The 20,523-nt window shown below is 39.2% G+C and overlaps 2 protein-coding genes across 5 annotated transcripts; both read right to left on the bottom strand.

Moving 5' to 3' along the window:
• Window positions 1–6,992: 6,992 nt before the first annotated feature.
• LOC137955368 (annexin D4-like) lies at window positions 6,993–7,685 on the bottom strand. The gene is made up of 3 exons (XM_068802280.1): window positions 7,575–7,685; window positions 7,250–7,465; window positions 6,993–7,124 (listed from the first exon to the last, which is right to left on the bottom strand). The coding sequence occupies exons 1-3, from the start codon at window positions 7,683–7,685 to the stop codon at window positions 6,993–6,995; spliced, it is 459 nt and encodes a 152-aa protein (XP_068658381.1).
• A 3,609-nt stretch (window positions 7,686–11,294) lies between these two features.
• LOC137956682 (mitochondrial fission 1 protein A-like) lies at window positions 11,295–16,978 on the bottom strand. Of its 4 annotated transcripts, XM_068804269.1 has the most exons (8): window positions 16,465–16,978; window positions 14,204–14,342; window positions 13,881–14,002; window positions 13,189–13,252; window positions 13,020–13,094; window positions 12,626–12,800; window positions 12,430–12,512; window positions 11,298–12,328 (listed from the first exon to the last, which is right to left on the bottom strand). In XM_068804269.1, exons 1-6 carry the CDS (start codon window positions 16,555–16,557, stop codon window positions 12,784–12,786), a joined length of 510 nt encoding a protein of 169 aa, XP_068660370.1. In that variant the 5' UTR covers window positions 16,558–16,978; the 3' UTR covers window positions 11,298–12,328; window positions 12,430–12,512; window positions 12,626–12,783. The 4 variants fall into 4 exon arrangements, with proteins under 4 accessions (XP_068660371.1, XP_068660369.1, XP_068660368.1 ...); XM_068804270.1 differs by having other exon boundaries at window positions 11,295–12,512; window positions 12,626–12,882; XM_068804268.1 differs by having other exon boundaries at window positions 11,295–12,512; window positions 12,626–12,813.
• Between the last annotated feature and the right edge of the window lie 3,545 nt (window positions 16,979–20,523).

Here is a 20,523-nt window from a genome sequence, read left to right as displayed (position 1 = left end):
GCATGATGCGTATCATCATTCGTGGCTGAAATGAGCGATCTAATGCTGGAAGGCCATTGGCTGGAGACGAATGGAAGTTTCATTTCAGATTCATTTTGGATCAATTTCGGCAGATTTCAGGTAAATTCCGGTTCGTGGCGGGAGTGATTCTAGGAGTCGCTTTCGAGTCGGGGACGGAGCCTGCGTTATCGACTAGCCAAAAACAGGTGATTAAACTAATAGTTTAAGCTTAAGCGTAATCATCATACTGATCCTCTACTTCCACTAATGCCTCTTCTAATATTTCTATCGTCTGCTTCAGAGTCAAAAAAGTCGACAGATTTTGCGATAAGAATTTGTGCGGCGGCACTGAATTGGACGGTCAGTTCGTAGGAGTTTGAATTCTGAGTGGACTGTGGAGGAAGTCCACAAATCTCAAATTAATTTGTGGGACTCGCAGCTCGCTGCCCTACTCGGTTTTGTCAAAAGACAGCCATTAAATTTTTGACTGGTATCTATGGTTTTGGGATTTACAGTCTGGTGTGTCGATCTATGGATCATTTAAGTCCACCCACCTTTAGAGAAGAATGGTCAGTAATCGGTTTCATTTTCAGTCCAAAATAGTAATCGGTTTCTTTTCCTGTAGCGTTGCGATTTTCATCATCGAATATAAATTAGGCGGATCGAAACTCGAAGATTTGTCATATGCAGAAGTTGGTCGACTTGCTGCTCAAGGTCAGAGATTGAAGGAGAGAAATATTCGACAAAAGCAATGTGCAAGGGTGATAAATTCAATCCAACAAATATTTGAGAATTCAATTACCAATAGCTAATAACAAAATCGTCTTCATACCACAACAATTCAATGCGACATTGATAAATTCAAAAATTGTGTTAGTTGGGGCTTAGAAGTGTAAATGAATTGTTTTTCGTTGAAATTGAACCATGATTTTGTGTTGATTTAGAATGGTAATTATATACAATTTTACACAAAAAATCACTTCAGCACAAGAGTTATTCAGAAGAGTCTTATTCTTATGGATGACTCAATTGATTAGTTGATGAATGTTTATAAAGTCTTTTTTAAAGTATTATGTTCTTTATACCCCCTATGATAGCCCACGGTTTGAGAGGTCAATCTTATCTATTAGCAATTGAAATCGTGAATGTGTTAATAGTTTGGTAAGTAGATCAGCAAGTTGGTCAATAAAAGCAACATGAGGAACATGAAGTAGACCAGATTGAACCTGATAACAGATGAAGTAATAATCAATTGTTACATGTTTCATTCTGGACTAAAACACAGGATTGGAGTTTAACTGAATGGCACCAATACTATCACAATAGACAACAGGAGAAAACTGCAAAGTCACACCAAGTTCAATAAGTAGAGAGCACACCCACCGAAGTTCAGCAGCAATAACAACAACTGATTGATACCCAGTCTCAGTAGAAGAACAAGTAACAATGTGTTGCTTCTTTGAACTCCAAGAAACGAGATTATGTCGAAGATAAATAAGTTAGGTACTAGTGGAGTAATCATCTTTAATGTCTGCCCAACTGGTATACGAGAACCCATGTAGAGATACAGGAGACTGACAATGTAGAAGAAGTCATGCATCCAATGTGCCACATAAATACAGTGAAATTCTATTAACTAATAACCAATGTTTGTTAGTCAGTTGATGTATAAAATGGGACATCATATTGACAATAAAGGAAATATCATGTCGAGTGAGAGAGATATTGCACGATGCCAACTACTTCACAAAACTAGATGGATCAGAAAGAGGAGAGATTGAGGTCATGGTGAGTGATAAAGAGTTCATCAGAAATTGGGTTAGAATAGGTTTAGCATCCTCCATATGAGTCCTTTTTAGCAGATCTTGTATGTATTTTCTTTGAGAGAGTAATATATCATTGCGATACGGAGCAACCTCAACTCCAAGGGAGAAACAAAGAGAGACAAGATATTTCAAAAAGAAATGTTGAATGAGGCAATCAACAAATTGAGAAATAAGGTCATCATTATTACTAATAATAATAATATCATCGACATACACTAATAAAAACATAACATGTTTGCCAATATTGAAGAGTAAATAGGGAAATATTAGAGTGAGAATTCTTGAAATTTGAACCCAAAAGAAATTGACGTAGTTCATGATACCAAGCCCGTGGAACCTATTTGAGACCATAGATAGTTTTTATGAAGTTTACAGACATAAGTTGGATGATTTGAATCAACGAAGCCTAGAGGTTGTGCCATATATACATTTTCTAAGAGCCGACCTTAAAGAAAGGTATTGTTGATATCGAATTGACAAAGGGACTAACCATTGCTATTGCTATACTAAATAGAGTCTCACTGTGGTGGGTTTAACAATCGAGCTAAAAGTCTTATTATCCACACCTGGCTGTTGATCAGATCCTTTGGCCACAAGATGATCTTTGAATCTATCAATGGACCCATCAGATCCCAGACGACGAGAATTGTCGAATCTAAGAATACCAAGTTCCAAGAGAATGATAAGATTAGTGGGAGTATGCTACCTCAAAACTTAGCTTTTGAGGAATATAGCAGTTCTCAAACTGCTCTTATGTCTTCACATAGATTGGTTGTGTTTCAAGATAATCATCAGGACATAATTCCTCAAGAACAACCAATAGTTGAAGAACACTATCATCATGAGGATATTCTTATAGATTCAGTTACTTAGCATTCTCAACCTGAAAAATGTTGAAGTACCATTAAGAAGATCTTCAAGAGTAAGGAAACTTGCTATTTCTCCAAAGTATGAAATGTACCTTCAAGAATCTGGCATAGACATTGGCACTGAAGATGATCATATTATGATTTCATAGGTTGTGAGTGGAAATAAATCCATGAAGGAAGAGTTGGATTCAATGGCTAAAAACCAAGTCTAGGATCTTGTTCAATTGTCTAAAGGGGGGGAGGCCATTGGCTATAAGTGGGTTTTTAAAACCAAAAGAGACTCTTTAGGCAATATTGAAAGACATAAGGCAAGACTTGTACACAAAGGATTAACTCAACAGGAAAGAATTGATTATCATGATACATTCTCTCCTATTTCAAAGAAGGATTCATTTAGGATAATCATGACATTAGTAGCTCCTTTTGATATGGAGTTACATCAAATGGATGTGAAAATTATTTTACTCAATGGAGACCTAGAAGAAGAGGTTTACATGAAAAAACATGAATGTTTCATTTTAGAGGGGAATAACATTTAGTTTGTAGACTTAAGAAATCTATATATGGGCTGAAAAAAAGCCTCCCGTTAGTGGTATCTAAAATTCTATGATGTTATTTCTTCATTTGGTTTTACAAAGAATATCATGGATCAATGTATATACCATAAGGTTAGTGGGAGCAAAATAATTTTCTTTGTCATATTTGTAGATGACATTTTAAGTGATTTAGGATTATTTCATGAGGTTAAGAAATTTCTCTCGATGAAATTTTATATGAAAGATATGGGTGAAGCTTCTTATGCCACAGGCATAAAGATTGATAGAGACATATTTCGAGGGACATAAAGATTGTCTTAAGAAATATATATCAACAATGTTAACAATTACTGCTTTTCTGGGATAACACTATCACTTGAAGAGATAGTAGTTCCTATTTCTTAGAGATGATCCATTATCCCTTAGATGTAGATAAGATAGGCATTTTGAAACATCTATCTTTTGATGTAAAAAGATGTACTTTAAGAACAACGGATTTGGTCTAGCAGAGTGACTGTAACTCTTCCATCGAGGAGACTCTAATATAGACGAGACGATCTTCTATTTCGGGAATTTGATCGTAAGCGTTCTTTCGCGCTTCTGATTAATTCTATTTCATGAATTTCACAATGATGTAGAAATTCATATTTAGGCTTACATTTGGTATGAGAGTGATATGTATTCCTGAATAATTATTTTCAAACTCCCCCCTCCCTTGTCTCACGCATAGATGAACTCACACGTGCGAATTTTGCACGTGCCAAAAAAAAACACCCTCACTGTAAATCCTCTCCTCTGTAGTCGAATGATGCGCTCTCTCCGATTCCGTCAGCCCCAACAACTACTAGTGTTATTGCTCTTCTACATGTCTTCACCGAACGATGCGTTATCTCTGATTCCATTATCCCTAGCCGCTACCAGTGTCGCTACTCTTCATCATCTCTTCCCTAAATGATGCATTCTCTTCGATTCCGTTCACCCTAGTTGCTACCAGTACCATTGCTCTTCCACATCTCTTCACCAGACGATGCACATTCTCCAATTCCGTTCGCCCAAACCACTACCAGTGTTGTTGCTCTTTTACATCTCTTCGTTGAACGATGCACTTTCTCCAATTCTGTTTGTCCCAACCATGACTAGTGCCACTGCTCTTTCACATCTCTTCACCAGATGATACACTTTCACCGACTTTGTCTGCCCCAAGCATTACCAGTGCTATTGCTCTTCTACATCTCTTCACTGGATGATGCATTCTCTCCGATTCTGTCCGCCCTAGCTGCTACCAGTGTCACTATTCTTCCCATCCTTTTGCTTCCAAGAACCCTCGAAATAAATAGCCAATTCACAATTTCAGTTGCTACGAGACAAGATTGACCATTCTAACCTTAACCTATTTTGAGGGGGTATGATAAGGGATTAACATAATCCTTTTAGTTATAGGATAAGACCCCATTGTATTTATCATATGTAGTAATTATCTTCTCATGTAAATTTATCTTTTGTATTCTAAATTTTATAAATACCACTTTTAATCAATTGTAAATGTCTGGTTTAGTTCATCCTCCTATATGGTTCAATTCAACATCTAACATAAATTTCCCCAAGCTTCAAAGCCACCAATTCTTGTGAGTGAAGTTCAACATCATAATGATCCTTCAGGGCCTACAATGTACACTATATAAATTCTACATTAAATTCCAAATTTCCAGCCATTTTCATCTCGGAGCTAAGTCCGCAACCAGAGGATGTGTCGACGCCAAAAAGCATTCCATTTTTTTACCTCCATTTGCCTTCACCTTTGGTAAAAACTTCGGAGTAATAGATGGAAGCTGGATGAGTTATAGCGTAGGCACCATTGTGATTGTACATGATTCCAATACCGTAGCCAACTTGTGTTCAAAATCAATTTCAGAAGATTGATGAGCTTTCCGAGACGCATGCACTCGTTTGAACGTAAATTCTGAGTAACAAACTCTGTTTTCTTATAGATGTTTACGTTGTTGAAGGAAGAGATTGGCTTTCTTATATGAAAGCCAAGGTTAGGCAATTTTGGGTTGTTACAACGGAGAGACCAAATCCGAGCACATAAACCAGAGTATTCACCACGAAGCATATAACAAAGAGAGAAATAAAAAATAGATGCAGAATAGCAGTAAATCAACACAACAGCACAAGAGGCAACGATCTTACGTGCCTCGGCGACAACCTACATCCACGGAGGAGATGATAATCCACTAAATGCGAAAAGGGTGAAACTTTGCGGCTTCAAGCATACAAAATCGAGCTCAGATTTCTCCCTCGACGAAATCCCTCTTTCTCGCACAAAGAATCTCCAAATCTCGACGTCTCAAACTCAAAAAACCTCCCAACAGAGAGCTCCCGATTTAATCACTTAATCGGGTCCTGACGCAGATCCGAACCAGGTAATCCGGTCAGGTGGAGATTTGTTAATCGGGTGTAGGACTTAGAAGTTTGAATTGAGCAGCATCGCTACCTATGACAGCTTCACGGTAGTTAGAGGGCTCTGGAAACTAAATGGTCTTTGCCACAAGCAATGCATAAGTGACCATGTCGGCATAGCAGTACTTACCACCCTCAAACTCTACCTGCTCACTGATATGCCCTAATCAAATATTCCACAGACGAGTCGTGTCAATATCTGAATCTGAAGATGAGGAAATTGTTGCAGTACCTATTATTGTACTGCCCTGAAGCACATAAAGGTTACCAACTTTTTCCCTTTCATCACAACCAGTGTACCTATACAGACCTCCAAAAAACTCCACCTTTAGGTGTATATCTGTAGCCAAGAGAAACAAGAGAACCTAGAGAAATCAAATCTGGTACATGCCGAACTTCTTCAAAATCCTCACTATACCGCCATACATCTTGATCTGAACCGTTTCAATCCTAAACAGTTTTACAGGGCATGTTGTTCCCCATCAAAATTGTACTACCATCTACCGATTGATATGTCACAGAAAAAAAAATCCTTGATAGGACACATGTAGTAGGAGCGGCCCGAATCAAGTATCCACTCATCCTGTGAGTTTGCAGCACTCAACTGTGAGAACATATTCTGAACCATCTGAATGATCTTCAGCAACCCCAACAACCTCTTCCTTTTCTTCTCTTTTCTCTTTCTCTTTGAGTTTTGGACAATCTCTTGCAAAATGACCCAGTTGATGACAATAATAGCACTTGCCCCATTTCCCCTTTGACTTCTGCCTAGAACGGCTACTGCCTCTAGAATCCTTTTCCTTCGTTCGCCCTCGAATAAACAGACCATCTGCTGGCTCCTCGCTCCCACTGGTAGACACCTTCTTCCTAAACTCGTTAGAGTATAAAGATGCCTTAACATCCTCCATAGAGATGGTATCGTGTCTATGGAGCATAATCGTAACGAAGTGCTCATAGAAAAATCCATATCACTCTTTAACAAGGTTTTTTATACTGTGCGTGAGTATTATAAACAGAGTAGGCCATATGCTTCTACAAGTTTGCCTTCGATGTCATCCATCATCACCTTGCTGTAATATGTGGCACAGGAGAGGTGAGGCATTCAACTATTGATTGCAGGATCAAATCATTCTCCAAATCATTACAAAACCCAATTTTGAAGTCATCTTAAGGAGGAAATAAAGAAGAATATAAACGCATACTAAAACTCAGTATCATCAAGTATACCTTGTCGATTGTGCTACCAAAGATCTCATTGTATTAGTGAAAGGTGAGCTTGAGCTGCTTCTTGCTTCTCGTGCTCAGGATTCTGACAACATCTTTGTACCAGGTTCTTTAACGGCCTTACCCAGTATCTTAGCTTCTGAAATCGCAAGTTCTGGGTTCACCCAAAGTCCTTCGTACCTATACGAACTCATCAGTGCCACAAACAACTTCCCAGAGAGAGAAAAAAAGGCCCAAATTTAGACCGTGATTTTCTGTACCAAATCGACAAGATACGAATAAAACGATCTTAAAATTTTCTCTGTTTCGTGAAAATCGAACTGTGGTTGCTTACTTTGCGGTTGTTTCCTTGGAGATGAGAGGCGACGTCCTCCTCTAGAGAATGGTGGAAGATGGAATGGTAGGCCTTCCTGGCTCCAAGAAGCTCTTCGGAGGAGCGAGTACAAGCGACTTCTATGAGAAGGTCGAGAGGGGGGCCCTTGTGGACAACCTCGTTGGCGAACCGGGCGTCTCTCTCCCACGGGTGCATCCCCCATTGCAGCACTGCTTTCTACAGAGCTCAAATGAGAGAAAGTTCACAGGTCACAAGCCAATGGCAAAGGTCAACAACTCGAGATCCACAACCGCATTACAGAGCACCAATACATGAGAAACAGTACCTTAAAACGGGAGAATTCTGTCTTCAATTTGGCGATATGGGCAGCTTCCCATCTTTGGAAGGAACACTCATCGTCTCTGAAGAGATCGTTGCAACTTTTCCAGTAATTCATCAGGTGGTCCGATTGCCATTTCACGGAGACGGAGACGATAAACGATTCATCAACTCCAAATCCTAAATGCAACCATAATTAATGAAAGCACAAAAATAAATCAACATAAGCAAGTAATAAATCTATTGTGTAGTGGAAAAGAACTCAGAAAAGATAAAATGGAGATGAGGAAATCTGAAAAAGCCTTGGTGAGAGCTGATAGAGCGTAATTGTAGGTTATATATTAGCCCCACTTTCTTTTACTTAATACTTGAGATTGAAATGTAAATGAATGTGTTTGATAATCTTTATGGTATCAGAGCGTTAGCTGTCAAAAGAACAACTCCTCCTTTTCTTCTATTCGTTCAATCTCTGTCCCATTCTTCTTCCTTCACCCAGATCTGCCGTGACTTCATAGTATTATTTTTTCCATGTCTAATCCTTCTTCTCCACGCTCAGCCTCCTCCCAGGAAACTCAACTTGCTCCTCCTCATAACTCAGCTACAATATCAATTGTTGCGCGCACCACCATGTCAGGTAATACCACTATTGCTGGTACAAGTCTGATCTCTCTCAATGCTTCCTCTCAAATCTCCTTCAAATTAGCAAAAGATGGAGCACACTATGCCTCATGGAAATCTCAGATGACCAACTTGCTGTTTGGCTACGGTCTCCTTGGTTTTGTTGATGGATCTCATCCTTGTCCTCCAACAGTCGATTCAGCGTATGACTTATGGCTCCGGCAAGATAGGGTTGTCCTCCTGGGTATTCAAGCCATAATCCACTTAGCCATTGGTCCCACTATCAATAATTGTCAAACTTCAGCAGCTGCTTTCCAACACAAGGATGATTACGCTACTCACCTCCTTGATGCGGACTACGAAAGCGGGTCTCACTGTATCAGACTATATGAATAAGATCAAAGGTGTGATTGATAGCTTAGCCATAATTGGTCATTCCATGAGCGATGAAGAAATTATCAACCATACTCTCAATGGCCTTTAAGATGAGTTCAAGGAACTCACTGTTGCTGTTTGGGTTCGTGATTCTACAATCTCTTTCGAAGATCTCTATGACAAGTTACTCGATGAAGAGATGATCCAACAACAGAATGAAAACAAGAAACCAGAGGCATCCACCATTGCTCAATTTACTCACAAAAGCAATGGTCAGAAGCCCAAAGGTGGATCCCATAGAAACTACACTCCAACCAACAAAAGCTCTCATCCTTCCTCATCCAACCAAAATCAGTCCAATAGCTCTCCTCATCAAGGTAATAGCTATCCCTCTGGATCATTTTCTCCATTCACTGCTCCTTGGCGGCCTAATACTCAGCAGGGCTACCCTCGTGTCGTCTGTCAACTATGTGACAAAGTTGGTCACACAGCAAAGGTGTGTCGCTCTTGCCCCAAACCAAACCATCCACAATCCCGGCCACAAGCTCATTTAACCACCAGTGCCCCTAGTGCTTCCAATGGCAATTGGGTGTTTGATTCGGGTGCAACTGATCACATTGCCTCTGACTTGCAAAACCTTTCCATGTACTCCAACTATGACGGGAATGAAGATGTCGTTGTTGGTGATGACACTGGTATTCCTATCTCTCATACTGGCTCCTCTACACTTACTGCATCTAATACCACTTTCACTTTGAATAATATTTTATGTGCTCCATCTATTAAACAAAATCTCATTTCCGTTTCTCAGTTTTGTAAACAAAATAACACCTCTGTTGAATTTTTTCCTAACCATTTTCTTGTGAAGGATTTGAGTACGGGGGCATCCTTGGCACGAGGCCGGAGTAGGAACAACTTATACGAATGGCCATCCTACTCTCCACCTTCCAAAGTCTCACCCTCTACCTCCTTCACCACGACATCTGCCTTATGGCATCAACGACTCAGTCATCCCTCTCTCTCCATCCAACAAAAGCTCCTTGCCACGAAGCACATTACTTATTTTGCGTCTCCAAAATTTTAGTCTCACTGTGACTCTTGTGCTTGTAATAAAAGTCATAAATTGTCTTTTCATGTTTCATCCCTAAATTGTCATGAACTGTTTCAAATTATTTATTCAGATGTTTGGGGTCCATCTCCAATTTTATCCATTGACAAGTTTCGCTATTATGTCATTTTTGTTGATTACTTCACGAAATATACTTGGTTCTATCCTCTTAAAGTCAAATCTGATGTTTTTGCTATTTTTCAGCAATTCAAATCTCTAATCGAAAATTTCTTCCATACCCAAATTAAAACAGTTTACACTGATGGCGGTTTTGAATATTAGGCCTTAACACACATCCTGTGTAAATTTGGTATTCAACATCTCACATCCCCTCCCTACACACCCGAACATGTTGGCTCTGCCGAACGGAAACATCGTCACATCGTTGAAACCGGACTTACTCTTCTTCACCAAGTTTCCTTACCTCTTCGATTTTGGTCATTTGCATTTAACACAGCTACATATCTCATCAATCGCATGCCCTCCTCTACTATTGCTTTTGACACTCCATTTCACAAATTATTTCATCATCATCCCCATTACACTTCGCTTCGTGTTTTTGGTTGTTTATGTTATCCTTGGCTTCGTCCCTATACTAAAGATAAATTAGAACCTCGCTCTCGCCCGTGTGTTTTTCTTGGCTACTCCATTGCTCATCACTCCTTTTACTGTTTTGACCCACATACTAACAAAATTTTTGTCTCTCGTCATGTTCATTTTGTCGAACATATTTTCCCTTATGCCAATCTTGATTCTTCAGCTTCCCGTGTCACTCCCACTTCTTCTACAAATTTTTACCATTTCACTGAGGGCCCACTTCACAAACAGATCGCAGCCACCCAAACCCATCCAAATCGTTGGCCATTTGTTTGTTCACAAGTAGCGTCGGTGATGTCGATGTCTTTGTTCAGTTTAGAATCTTCAGATTATATACATGTCTCAAAAACCATTTTCGTCATTTCAGATACCAAACGGGAATTTCATTTATACTGCCAGTAACTAAAATGTACAAGAAACAGATGAAAGGAGGAGTTTCAGGATTGATCGTAATATAGTATAAAGAATGACAATTATGAAGCTCGACGAAACTGTTTTCTTCAATTTAATTAATTACGTAATGCGTTATATCAACTCAAGATCGCTCTGCGTGTTATCCATGGCAGATAATATGAACCCAATTAACAAATTCCTCAAATCAATAGAAATGAGCAGATTTCTGGGTCCCTTACAGCTGGAGTTTCTAATGGCTGACTTTGTATCTCTCCTTCTCCGCTCATCAAAGCGTGGTTGTTTGAAGACGACAATGTAGATTAATGTCGTCACACTATCACTCTCTGACGTTCTTTTGTCAATTGTTAAGATGACAAATCTCTGATTGATTGGCCAGGACCAGGTCCAGGGGGTATATGGTATAGGATTCTCACTCTTTATTTCCTTCTCTCCTGCTCTCTCCAGCTTTACCATCAATTCTCAGTTCTGTTCCGGCGATTTCCGGGTATCAACCTCTCTCCCTGCTCTGTCCAGCTTTACCATCAATTCTCTGTTTTGCTCGCTGAAAACTTGCCTCACCTTTTCCATAAAAAATAAGTTTAGAACAGAAATGGTTGATTTAAACTACTTTATTTTTTATTTTCTTTTCTATGAGGATTGGTCCATCTCATGGTTATTTTCAAAATCCGAACCTTGTAAGACGATCAAGTAAAGTGGCTATGCAATTGTCTAGTTCTATCTGTATTTGAAATGTTCAAATCTCTGTGAAATGAACCAACCAGAACGCAGTGATCCAATGGACGCTGGATTCCCCTCAAAGAGACGCTAAGATGGCGCAGGAGGCTCTGACAAAAAAGGACGCCACACGACTACTTGTCCTCGTCGAGATTGCTTGTTCTTCTCCCCCGATCACCTCATAGAAGTCAGACGAGCCTACTGCTCCCTCTTCAAATGCTCCTTAGAAGAAGACATTATTCTCCATGTCGAGCCACCTTTCAGAAAGGTACCTCTTTCTTCAGTACTTTCGATTTCTACGTAGAAAACGATAACGTGTTTCATTTACAGCTTCTGGTGAGTCTAGTCAGCTCTTTCAGATTCGACGGAGAAGAGGCGGACGAGACAGAGGCACAAAAGGAGGCGACCACGCTGGAAAGAGGCCATCAAGAAGAACGCCTTGGCTGAGGATGTTGTTATTTGGATTTTGAGTACAAGGGACAAGTTTCAGCTCAAAACTGTTTAAGTTTACCATATTCTAATGCAGGGTATCAAATATTCCGTATCTGACGATTATGCATATCTTCTGCTGACTGCGATACAGTGCATCCGTTCACCTGCAAAACACTTCGCAGAGGTAAAGAGATTATTGTTCCATCTCTTCTAGACAGACCCTTACTGGGTTTTCTTCACAATCGTTAAGAAGTTTGGTTTCCATGGTTTTATGTCATCAAACCAGGTCGTACGATGATCGATTGTGGGTTTTGGAACAGATGAAGATTCACCGACCAGAGCCATAGTAACTAGAGCAGAAATAGACATGGAGAAGATTAAAGCAGAGTACCTCGAAGCATTCAAAGTTAAGCTTGTTGATGATGTTATTGGAGATACCTCGGGGATTTACAAGGACATATTGCTCACCTTACTTGGTGACGACAAACTGTGACCTTCTGCAACTTTAAGCCAAAGATATTACTCCTTCAACGAAATAATTCATTTGATTCTTGTATTATCATGCTTAATGTTTAATGAATGGAAGGAAAGATGTGGATTTTACTGTTATTGTAACTCATCTTCATGCTTTGCTTTAGTCTTTCGTGCAACTCCGCTGCAACCTATTTAGTTGCTGTAACTAGGTAACTGCATGAAAGAAACATCAAGTTTGGGTCAAAAAAATTTCTATAGCTTAATATATCCATTGAGTTCAGGTAATGTAAACATGAACAGACTACATTTGACATTATAAAACCTACCCTTCATGAAATAGATGAAAGCCAAATGTGTGAGTAATGTAAGACTAATGTATATCTGTATTGTTCAAGGCTTCTTTAGTTCACATAACCATCCAGAGACCCCAGAGACCGACACAATCATAGCATTTCAACTAGTACCAGCAATCCTCCAAATAGCTTCACAAGGGATCCTCATCTATAACATGAGTCTGCATTAAGTCAGACCTTTACTCTGAATGTTTTATTATCAAACTCCTTCAACAACTAGGCAAGGAAACCTTCACAATACAAATTACAAGTAAAAAACTTCATGTGGCTGCATCAACAGTGGACATATCTAACAGAAATATAGATGGATTAAACATCTGCATATCAGCTCCTCCAAGAAAGAACAGGAGGTTCAATCATTTCTTACGTGTCAATGCTGCGGTGATTCCACCAGCCACAAGTCCAACTGCTGTTACAGCGATTCCTATGCCGATAACACCATCTTTTTGTTCCATATAATATCGTGATCAAAATGTTAGACACTAAGATAAAATATAAATTTTAATATGTTGAATGTTTGTGAACCTAATTATTACCTTTAGCTATTTTATCTTCAATTGTCTTCTTCAATGTCACAGCTTGCCTCCAATCAGGAGCAATCTACAAAATCCAGAAAGATACAAAACCCAGAAGTAAAAGAATTAAAGCTGACAATGACAACATCTGAGAGATGTAGAGATGCCTAAAAAAGTGAGGCATATTGCAGTTAATTTTGTGCAAGGGAAGTGGCTAACTCTTGGAATTATAAGAAGGGTGGGCAAAAGAGGCTAACTAAAACTGATGCTGTTTTTCAATAAAACTTAGATAACAATAGGTATCTAGGGAAATCCCATTTCTAGTCTAATACGGTTACTGTTCATGTTGTCAAATATCTTTGTCAGAATCGGAAGTTTCATTATTGTCAATAATAAAAAGACCCAATCTAGAATTGAAACATTGACAGAGAAGTTGCCCACAGGCAGGTGAGAGAAAACGAAAAAAATTATCTTTTATTTTCAGTAAAAAAATTTATTTTTAACAGCATTAACAATTAATGATGCACCAAAACATAGATATCCAGAATGAATTCTTCAGAATACCAATACTTGGGTTTCTGCCAAGAAAGAGACCATCCATATCAAGCCTACACTAATGCATTCAGTTATAATATCATATCATAAGGAACAAGAACTGTCACTGAAAGCAGGAGCAACTACAAAATAATTTTAAAAACATGCTGATACTTCACCTCCAAACATTTTTCTGCTAGCTGACGGCCCCTTGAATAATCTCCACTCCTGTAGTGTCCAACTGCTAGAAGATACAGTGCTTCCCTCTTCTGATCTGGGTTGACAGGCTTACTCAAAGCAACTGCCAGTCCCAAGTTTCACAATTACATTTGAAAAGGACAAATTTACAAAAGTTTCATAATTGAGTAATCAGTTTGCTAGCTTTTAGCATAAACATATAAAAAGTTTTGCAAATCAAGAGCTCAGTAAAAGTAGTCAAACCTGATAGAAGATCAATAGACCATCAGAACATGAAGCCAAAACTGGAGGTTTTGTACTTTACCTTCAAGCATAGCTATTCCCCGTTGCACATCTTCTGGGTGTCTTGAGTGAACCAGAGCCCATGACAGCCTCATGATGCTTTGACTTATGAGTTGTTCTGAGCCATCATTTTCAGCTTCTGCAACTTCCCTTTCACATCCCTGAGAGCAGAAAGTACAGGGAAAACAATGAGAAGGCAACATAGGAAATGGGTCATTTTCTTTGAGAAAGTTATGTTTCTAGAAAAAGAAAATACATGGGACATTCAAATATGGAAACCAACAGCCTACGCTTACACTCGGGCAATGATTTTATTTTTTAACAATTGTGACTTTTTTTTTATCATGTTAGTGGTATTTTGGGCATTTATTAAGCTTCTTACTTTTAAAGCAGAAATCTGCCTAGACTTTGGAAAATATATGGAAAAATGGGCAAACTCAACAGAACAAATTAATCTGGCATAATAACTATTATGAATGAAATCGTTCCCAATCATGCAGAAGATTTATCTGAAATGCTAATCCCATCATGTGATCCCTCTTTTTTCATTTACAAAAAAAAAAAAAAAAAAAAAAAAAAAAGAACTCTGTTCATAGGAAACTCCAATGAAAAGTAGAAGGAAGATAAGTACATGTATGGTTTGGCTCCTGTGCCATAAATTTTGCAGCACATTTCACAATGATCACTCAGTGGATGGCTTCAAGTCAATCTCTAAGTCCTCTACACTTCAAAACCAATAATCCATCAAGAATAAACAACTGCATGTTTACTTTGTTATTTATGAAACAAGCACTTTAGGATTCCGCATTAACTCCTTTTCATCAGATATTCATCCATGTATGTGTGATAGAGAGTTCTCACATTTTCTCTGGAGTGAGCCATATAAAAAGATCAAAGACAATCTCAGAAGCTTTGATTTGTAGACATTGGGTTCAAGTGGCTTGCTAGCTTAAGTCAGTCATCCAGGGCTTATGACACTAGAATTTTAGCCAACAAGGGGCACAGTACTAGAATTTTATAGATGCCTGACTTCATTTCACTCCCAACTCAATTTTCATATGCTCAGGTCTGGTTTATTGACACAAGCTTTGATAAAGAAAAAGAATTTTGAAGATGTGTAACATGTAGAGGGAGCTCCAACCATACACATACATTGTCGGAAGTAAGAGACACATGCTCTAACCTTATACAAAAACCCGAAAGTAAAATTAAGGTCTACAGTTTAAATAAAGATAAATTTAATCTTAAATACTTGTTGTCCTTGTGATCAATCTACTCATCTAGAAGGTAACACTTGCATGAATGTTGTTTTCCATGTGAAACAACAATGGATAAGTCAAAATAAAAGGACTTTCACATGAAGCCCATTAAGATAATGCATTTTTATCTACCTCATGCAATTGACATCTACCATCACTTATTCTACCAGAAACAGTTCACCAATTTTAAAATCCACCTAAAAAAACACTTACGTTGAAAATAAAAATGATGTGCTTGCTGATTTGGCAAAGAAAAAGTAGTGAAAGAATACAAAGAAGAAAAAAAGAAGAAGAAAAGAGTGAGCTGACCGCGATTCACTTCCATTATGCCAACCACCATTTTGCACAAGTGAAATTTGCCATTGCCAAATAAAATATCGCATGAAAATGGCTCAGTTTCTTTCGCACTCAGAAAATCAAGCTAATAAAAGAACGAACAATACAAACGAACAGAAGCATTAAACATTAAATTAAAATCAAGAAATGCAAGATTTATTTGCAATTATGTTTGTAAGGCGAATTATAGTCTCTTGTACAGTGTCTTGAATTATAATCTACAAACGCTTGCTAACATGGATGCACAACCTTAATTCATGAACAAGCGAAATAATATGCAATGAAGTAAATATTCATCCTAGTAGCATTACCTTTTCTAAAGAATACACGTTACTGCTGTTGCATAGTTTAATCATAAAATAATTTATTTAACCGTTTTTAAGAAAAAAACATAGACAAACACAAATTTTCCTCGGAAAAGTAGCGTAAGGCCGAAATCCCAAAATGATATTAGTTAATGCCTCAAACCAAATGTCCTAAAAAAATACTAATAACATCTGGGAGATAGTTACCAAGCCAAAATGCCCCAAATGGACTAAGTAATTCCATCCAACGGGAGTTTTGACAGGTTAAGATATCATCTAATAGCTGAAGGCAAGTCAATTAAAGCACCGAAACCCCAACTCTGCAACCAGAGCTGTAAAAAACAAAAAGAACTAGAAACTGGCATAGATAACAGAAACATTACGGCTATAATATCCCGATCACACCAAGGAATGTTATCTCCGCCGCTGAAGAAAGCTCCCATGGACTCGAAAAAACTTCCGATTTTAGCATCCATTGAATATTTTCAGAGTGATGGAAAGAGCGTGGTATCGAGCCGAGCCGACCCCGAACCTGCCTATTTTCTTCTCAACAAAATGGGTTTCGGAGATAAATGGCGATTCTGGATAAGGAGCTGTGTTATCGCCCATCCCTTCTCGCTTTTATTAAACATACTGTTTGTGGTTATTTTAATGTCGCCCTTCCTTCCTCTCTAACGTTGTGGCCAAATATCTCTCCGCAACTTGGCTGGTTAATGCCCATCTCCTCACAGTCGGCTTTCAATATCTCCTTCCTTCAATTTGCTGACGATATCGGATCAAACATCTACATTGATCTTGCTCTGCTTCAATCCATAGTTGCATACCTGAAGTGCGAGATCAACTTTCTGCCCACCTCCTACTTGGGCCTACCTCTCTTTGATGGCGGGCCTCAAATCACCTTTGGGACCCAGTAATAGAAAGACTTCAAAGATGGCTATCAACTTGGAGAGGAAGACTTTTACCCAAGGCGAATCCTTCTCAACTCCTATCTTGCCGGGTTTCCAAATTATTTTCTTTCCTTCCTCCACTGCCCCGGAGCTGCGGTATGCCGAAAAATTGATGCCCTCATGAGAAGATTCCTTTGGCGTGGCTCTTCAAATATCACTTAGTAAATTGGAGAGATGTTTTTAAGATAAAATTCTCTGGCATCATGGTAAATTCACTGTGACATTTGCATATTATCTCATCAATCGCTGGTCGACACCCCCTGCTCTCTTCGTGAGGTGACCTTTATTTGGAGAATTCCCACCCCGCTCAAGATGAAGTTCTTCGTCTGTTGTGCCATGAGAGACAAAATACTTACGGTCGTCAATCTTCACAAGCGTGGCAACACCACACCTTCCATCTTTTGCTCTTTCTACAGCACGGCTGAAGAAATGACAACCCATCTTCTCCTTCACTGTCACTTGGCATGGTTATTCTGGACCAACATCTTGTATCGAATTGGGATCCAGCTTTGCCTGCCCACCGGCCTCCTAGACGCCTGCAGAATTCTCACCGGCACCTCCTTCCCCACTCTGGGTAAGCTCATCCTCTTCTCTTGCATTGGCCATATTCTTTGGGCCCTTTGGAAGGAGAGAAGCAGTAGGTGTTTCAACTTCAAGGCCTGTAGCGCTAATGTGGCTAGCAATATCTCTGGGCATGTGCCGGCCTGGTTACATACCAGGAACGAATTCAGCATGGTTGGTTCTTCCCTGCTCCTCCATTGGACAGCCCTTGCCAGCATGCCCACCTCGGGCGGCTGCCCATCAATCAAACCTGGTCGCCTCCTCCTCACAGAATTTTGAAATTGAACTTTGACGGCAACGCTCGTGGTAATCCAGGCACTGTGAGATGTAACAGAGTCATTCGTGATACCGAGGATTAATCCCTCATCACCTACTTGGTCTGATGGGAGTTGTTGACTGTACCCAACCTGAATTCTATGCTCTCCTTCGAGGCCTCTCCATCTTTAGAGACCATCTCGGTGGACCTCTAGTTATTGAAGGAGATTCACAGGCTATCATCAGTTGGTGTTCTTCTATATCTTACCCTCGTGGCGACACTAGACTGTTCTTCATCAAAATTTTGTGATTATCTCCCTTTTTCAATATTTTGGATTCGTATCTCGAGATCAGCTAACTCTCTTGCTGATTCTCTTGCTGAGGATGGAGCCTGTCTATGCTTTTCATTTTCTAATAAAATTATCATTTCACTAAAAAAACAATTAGTTGATTTTTTTATATTTTTTTACTTTTATTAAGGTGAAGAGTATACTTATAATATTGGTAGGTTTGATACCTATAAATATAAATTATGAGGGAGGGTTTTGATCAAGTTGATAACCTCCGTCTCCCTCTTGTTTACTCTCAATGTATTTTTCTCTGGGACTTAAATATGGAATCCTGAAAATCAACGTGGCATTGATTTTATTTTTTATTTTTTCTATTAACTATGCCCTTGTTTGTTTTTTTCTACTAGTAATTGCCACCGTGCCGGAGGCAACCATCAACGAATTCACCTGTGTCTCTGCTATTCCATCCTGAAAACTGTTGCTTCTCGGATCTTCTGCTACCTTCAGAAAATCTCTGCTGCTTAACCGCTGCAAATCCGATGTGCTGTCATCATGGTATCTAGGACATCTGCTTGATTATTTTTTGCTATCGTAAACCAGAAATTGACCTCGCTGATTGCTCGCTTGCTGAATATCTTGCCGATTGATGCACTGGTTGAAGATACTGCGATCCACCGGTTGTTGACCCACCGTCATCGAAAGTATCTGCCTGCGGCTTCTGTGGGGTGTTTGGAAAATCTTGAGAAGGCCATTCCGGTGCTTACACAAGCTCCGTTGCTGCTGTATCTTGGTGATTTCTGGTAATCACCTAGAATAACAAAGGAGTATCTTTCCATTTATTTTCGGAGGTTCAGTCCGAGATCATCTTCGTCCAGCCTAGTAGATTGTTTTTTTTTTTCCGGAAACTCCTCTACCATTCCTGGAGACAATGGACTTTGCCTGGTTCTCCGCTCTGCTCGACAATCACCAGCACTGAGTTGTCGTCTATGTGGTTCGTCGTTGTCCCGCTATGTTCCGAAGCGGGGACGACGACGACCTTATTTCTGCTTCTACTGGATCATTACTGTACTCTACGACAGCATCCTGATTGCAAGCTTCCGTAAACTTGCTCTGTTACTCGGTATCCAGCCTGGTATTCGACTGGATCGTTGCCGGAGAAGACTCTGTTGAGTCCGTTTTTTGTTTCGGCTCGCTGGGTTTTTTCCTCCACCGAGAACTCTATTTCCGCCGAGAAGATAGGAGCTGATTCGATCCAGAGAACCAGCACATTTAATCCGCTAGCAATCAGCCAACATCCAGAAAAAAAAATTTCGCTGCTGAACGATCTCCTTCATCTCTGGTTTCCGCTCTGTTCGGAAGTGGAAGCGGGGAAGAAGATGATACTGTAGCAGGATTAAATTTAGCTACTAAAATGATGTTGTCAATCATTATCTTTTGGTTACAGAAAGTGTAATAATATCTTTTGGCTGATTTTCATGTTTAGCTTCTTTGTGCCTATAAACCAATATATTCAGGGAAAATTACGGTTTCGGTTGTGTAGTTGTTTGTGGCAGTACTTTGCTACCTTTTGTATGTAAATTTAGGTTTACTCCTTTAGATTCTATTGAGAATGTAAGAGATATAAGAAAGAATGTTTTTTGGTAGCAGAACTGACAAATTCAATCCCACTGACCTGGACTGAATTCCATTTTGACAGGGTACCTCCCGAGCGTTGTTCTTAACAGCTGCATTTATGTTGTCCCCTATGCCATGTTAGCGATGGCTGGACTTGAAGGTTTCATCTCAATAAGCAAAACAGGAGATCAGAACCTGTAGCATGGTTTTCTATTTTTTAGTTGGAAATGTATTCTTCCTGAGCTTGTTGTCTGGTTCTCTGCTAGATCAGATTGGAGAAACTTTCACTCATCCAAGGGATTTTCCTGCTCATCTCTCAAGTGCTGTTTCTGCTCAAGTAAAACCTATCACTTCCGTTGTTAAATATTGGACGAGAATGTTTATTAGCTTTCCCTATCAAATGAAAAGAATGATTGTGCAGGCAGTTGACTTAAATGCACGAAGCAAAGAATAAATGTTTGTGTGTTTGTTTAAAGTTTACTAAAATAACAAATAGGAAACTTTCAGTAAGTGTCTGAGGAATACGCCAAGCAGATAAATGAGCAGTGAGAGATTAAACGTATTAAAAGATTCATCTAAAAACACAGCTCTTCATTCTTTTTACATATCAACCTCTTTTCAATTGTGATAATTTATTTTATATGGTGGAGTCATGTTTAGGACCCATACTAGTTTATGTTGAATAAATTTCACATACACAACAACCAAATTGTTATTCTATTCAGTTCTCGTACTGAATACAAACTTCACAGTGGGCACATACACATCCACAAAA

The sequence above is a fragment of the Aristolochia californica genome, unplaced genomic scaffold, assembly GCF_029961685.1.
Source record: "Aristolochia californica isolate CCGP_79_NKW_82.1479 unplaced genomic scaffold, dmAriCali1.0.hap1 SCAF_2, whole genome shotgun sequence".
In the NCBI taxonomy this organism is placed as follows: Eukaryota; Viridiplantae; Streptophyta; class Magnoliopsida; order Piperales; family Aristolochiaceae; genus Aristolochia; species Aristolochia californica.
This window is presented reverse-complemented; position numbering and strand designations above follow the sequence as displayed.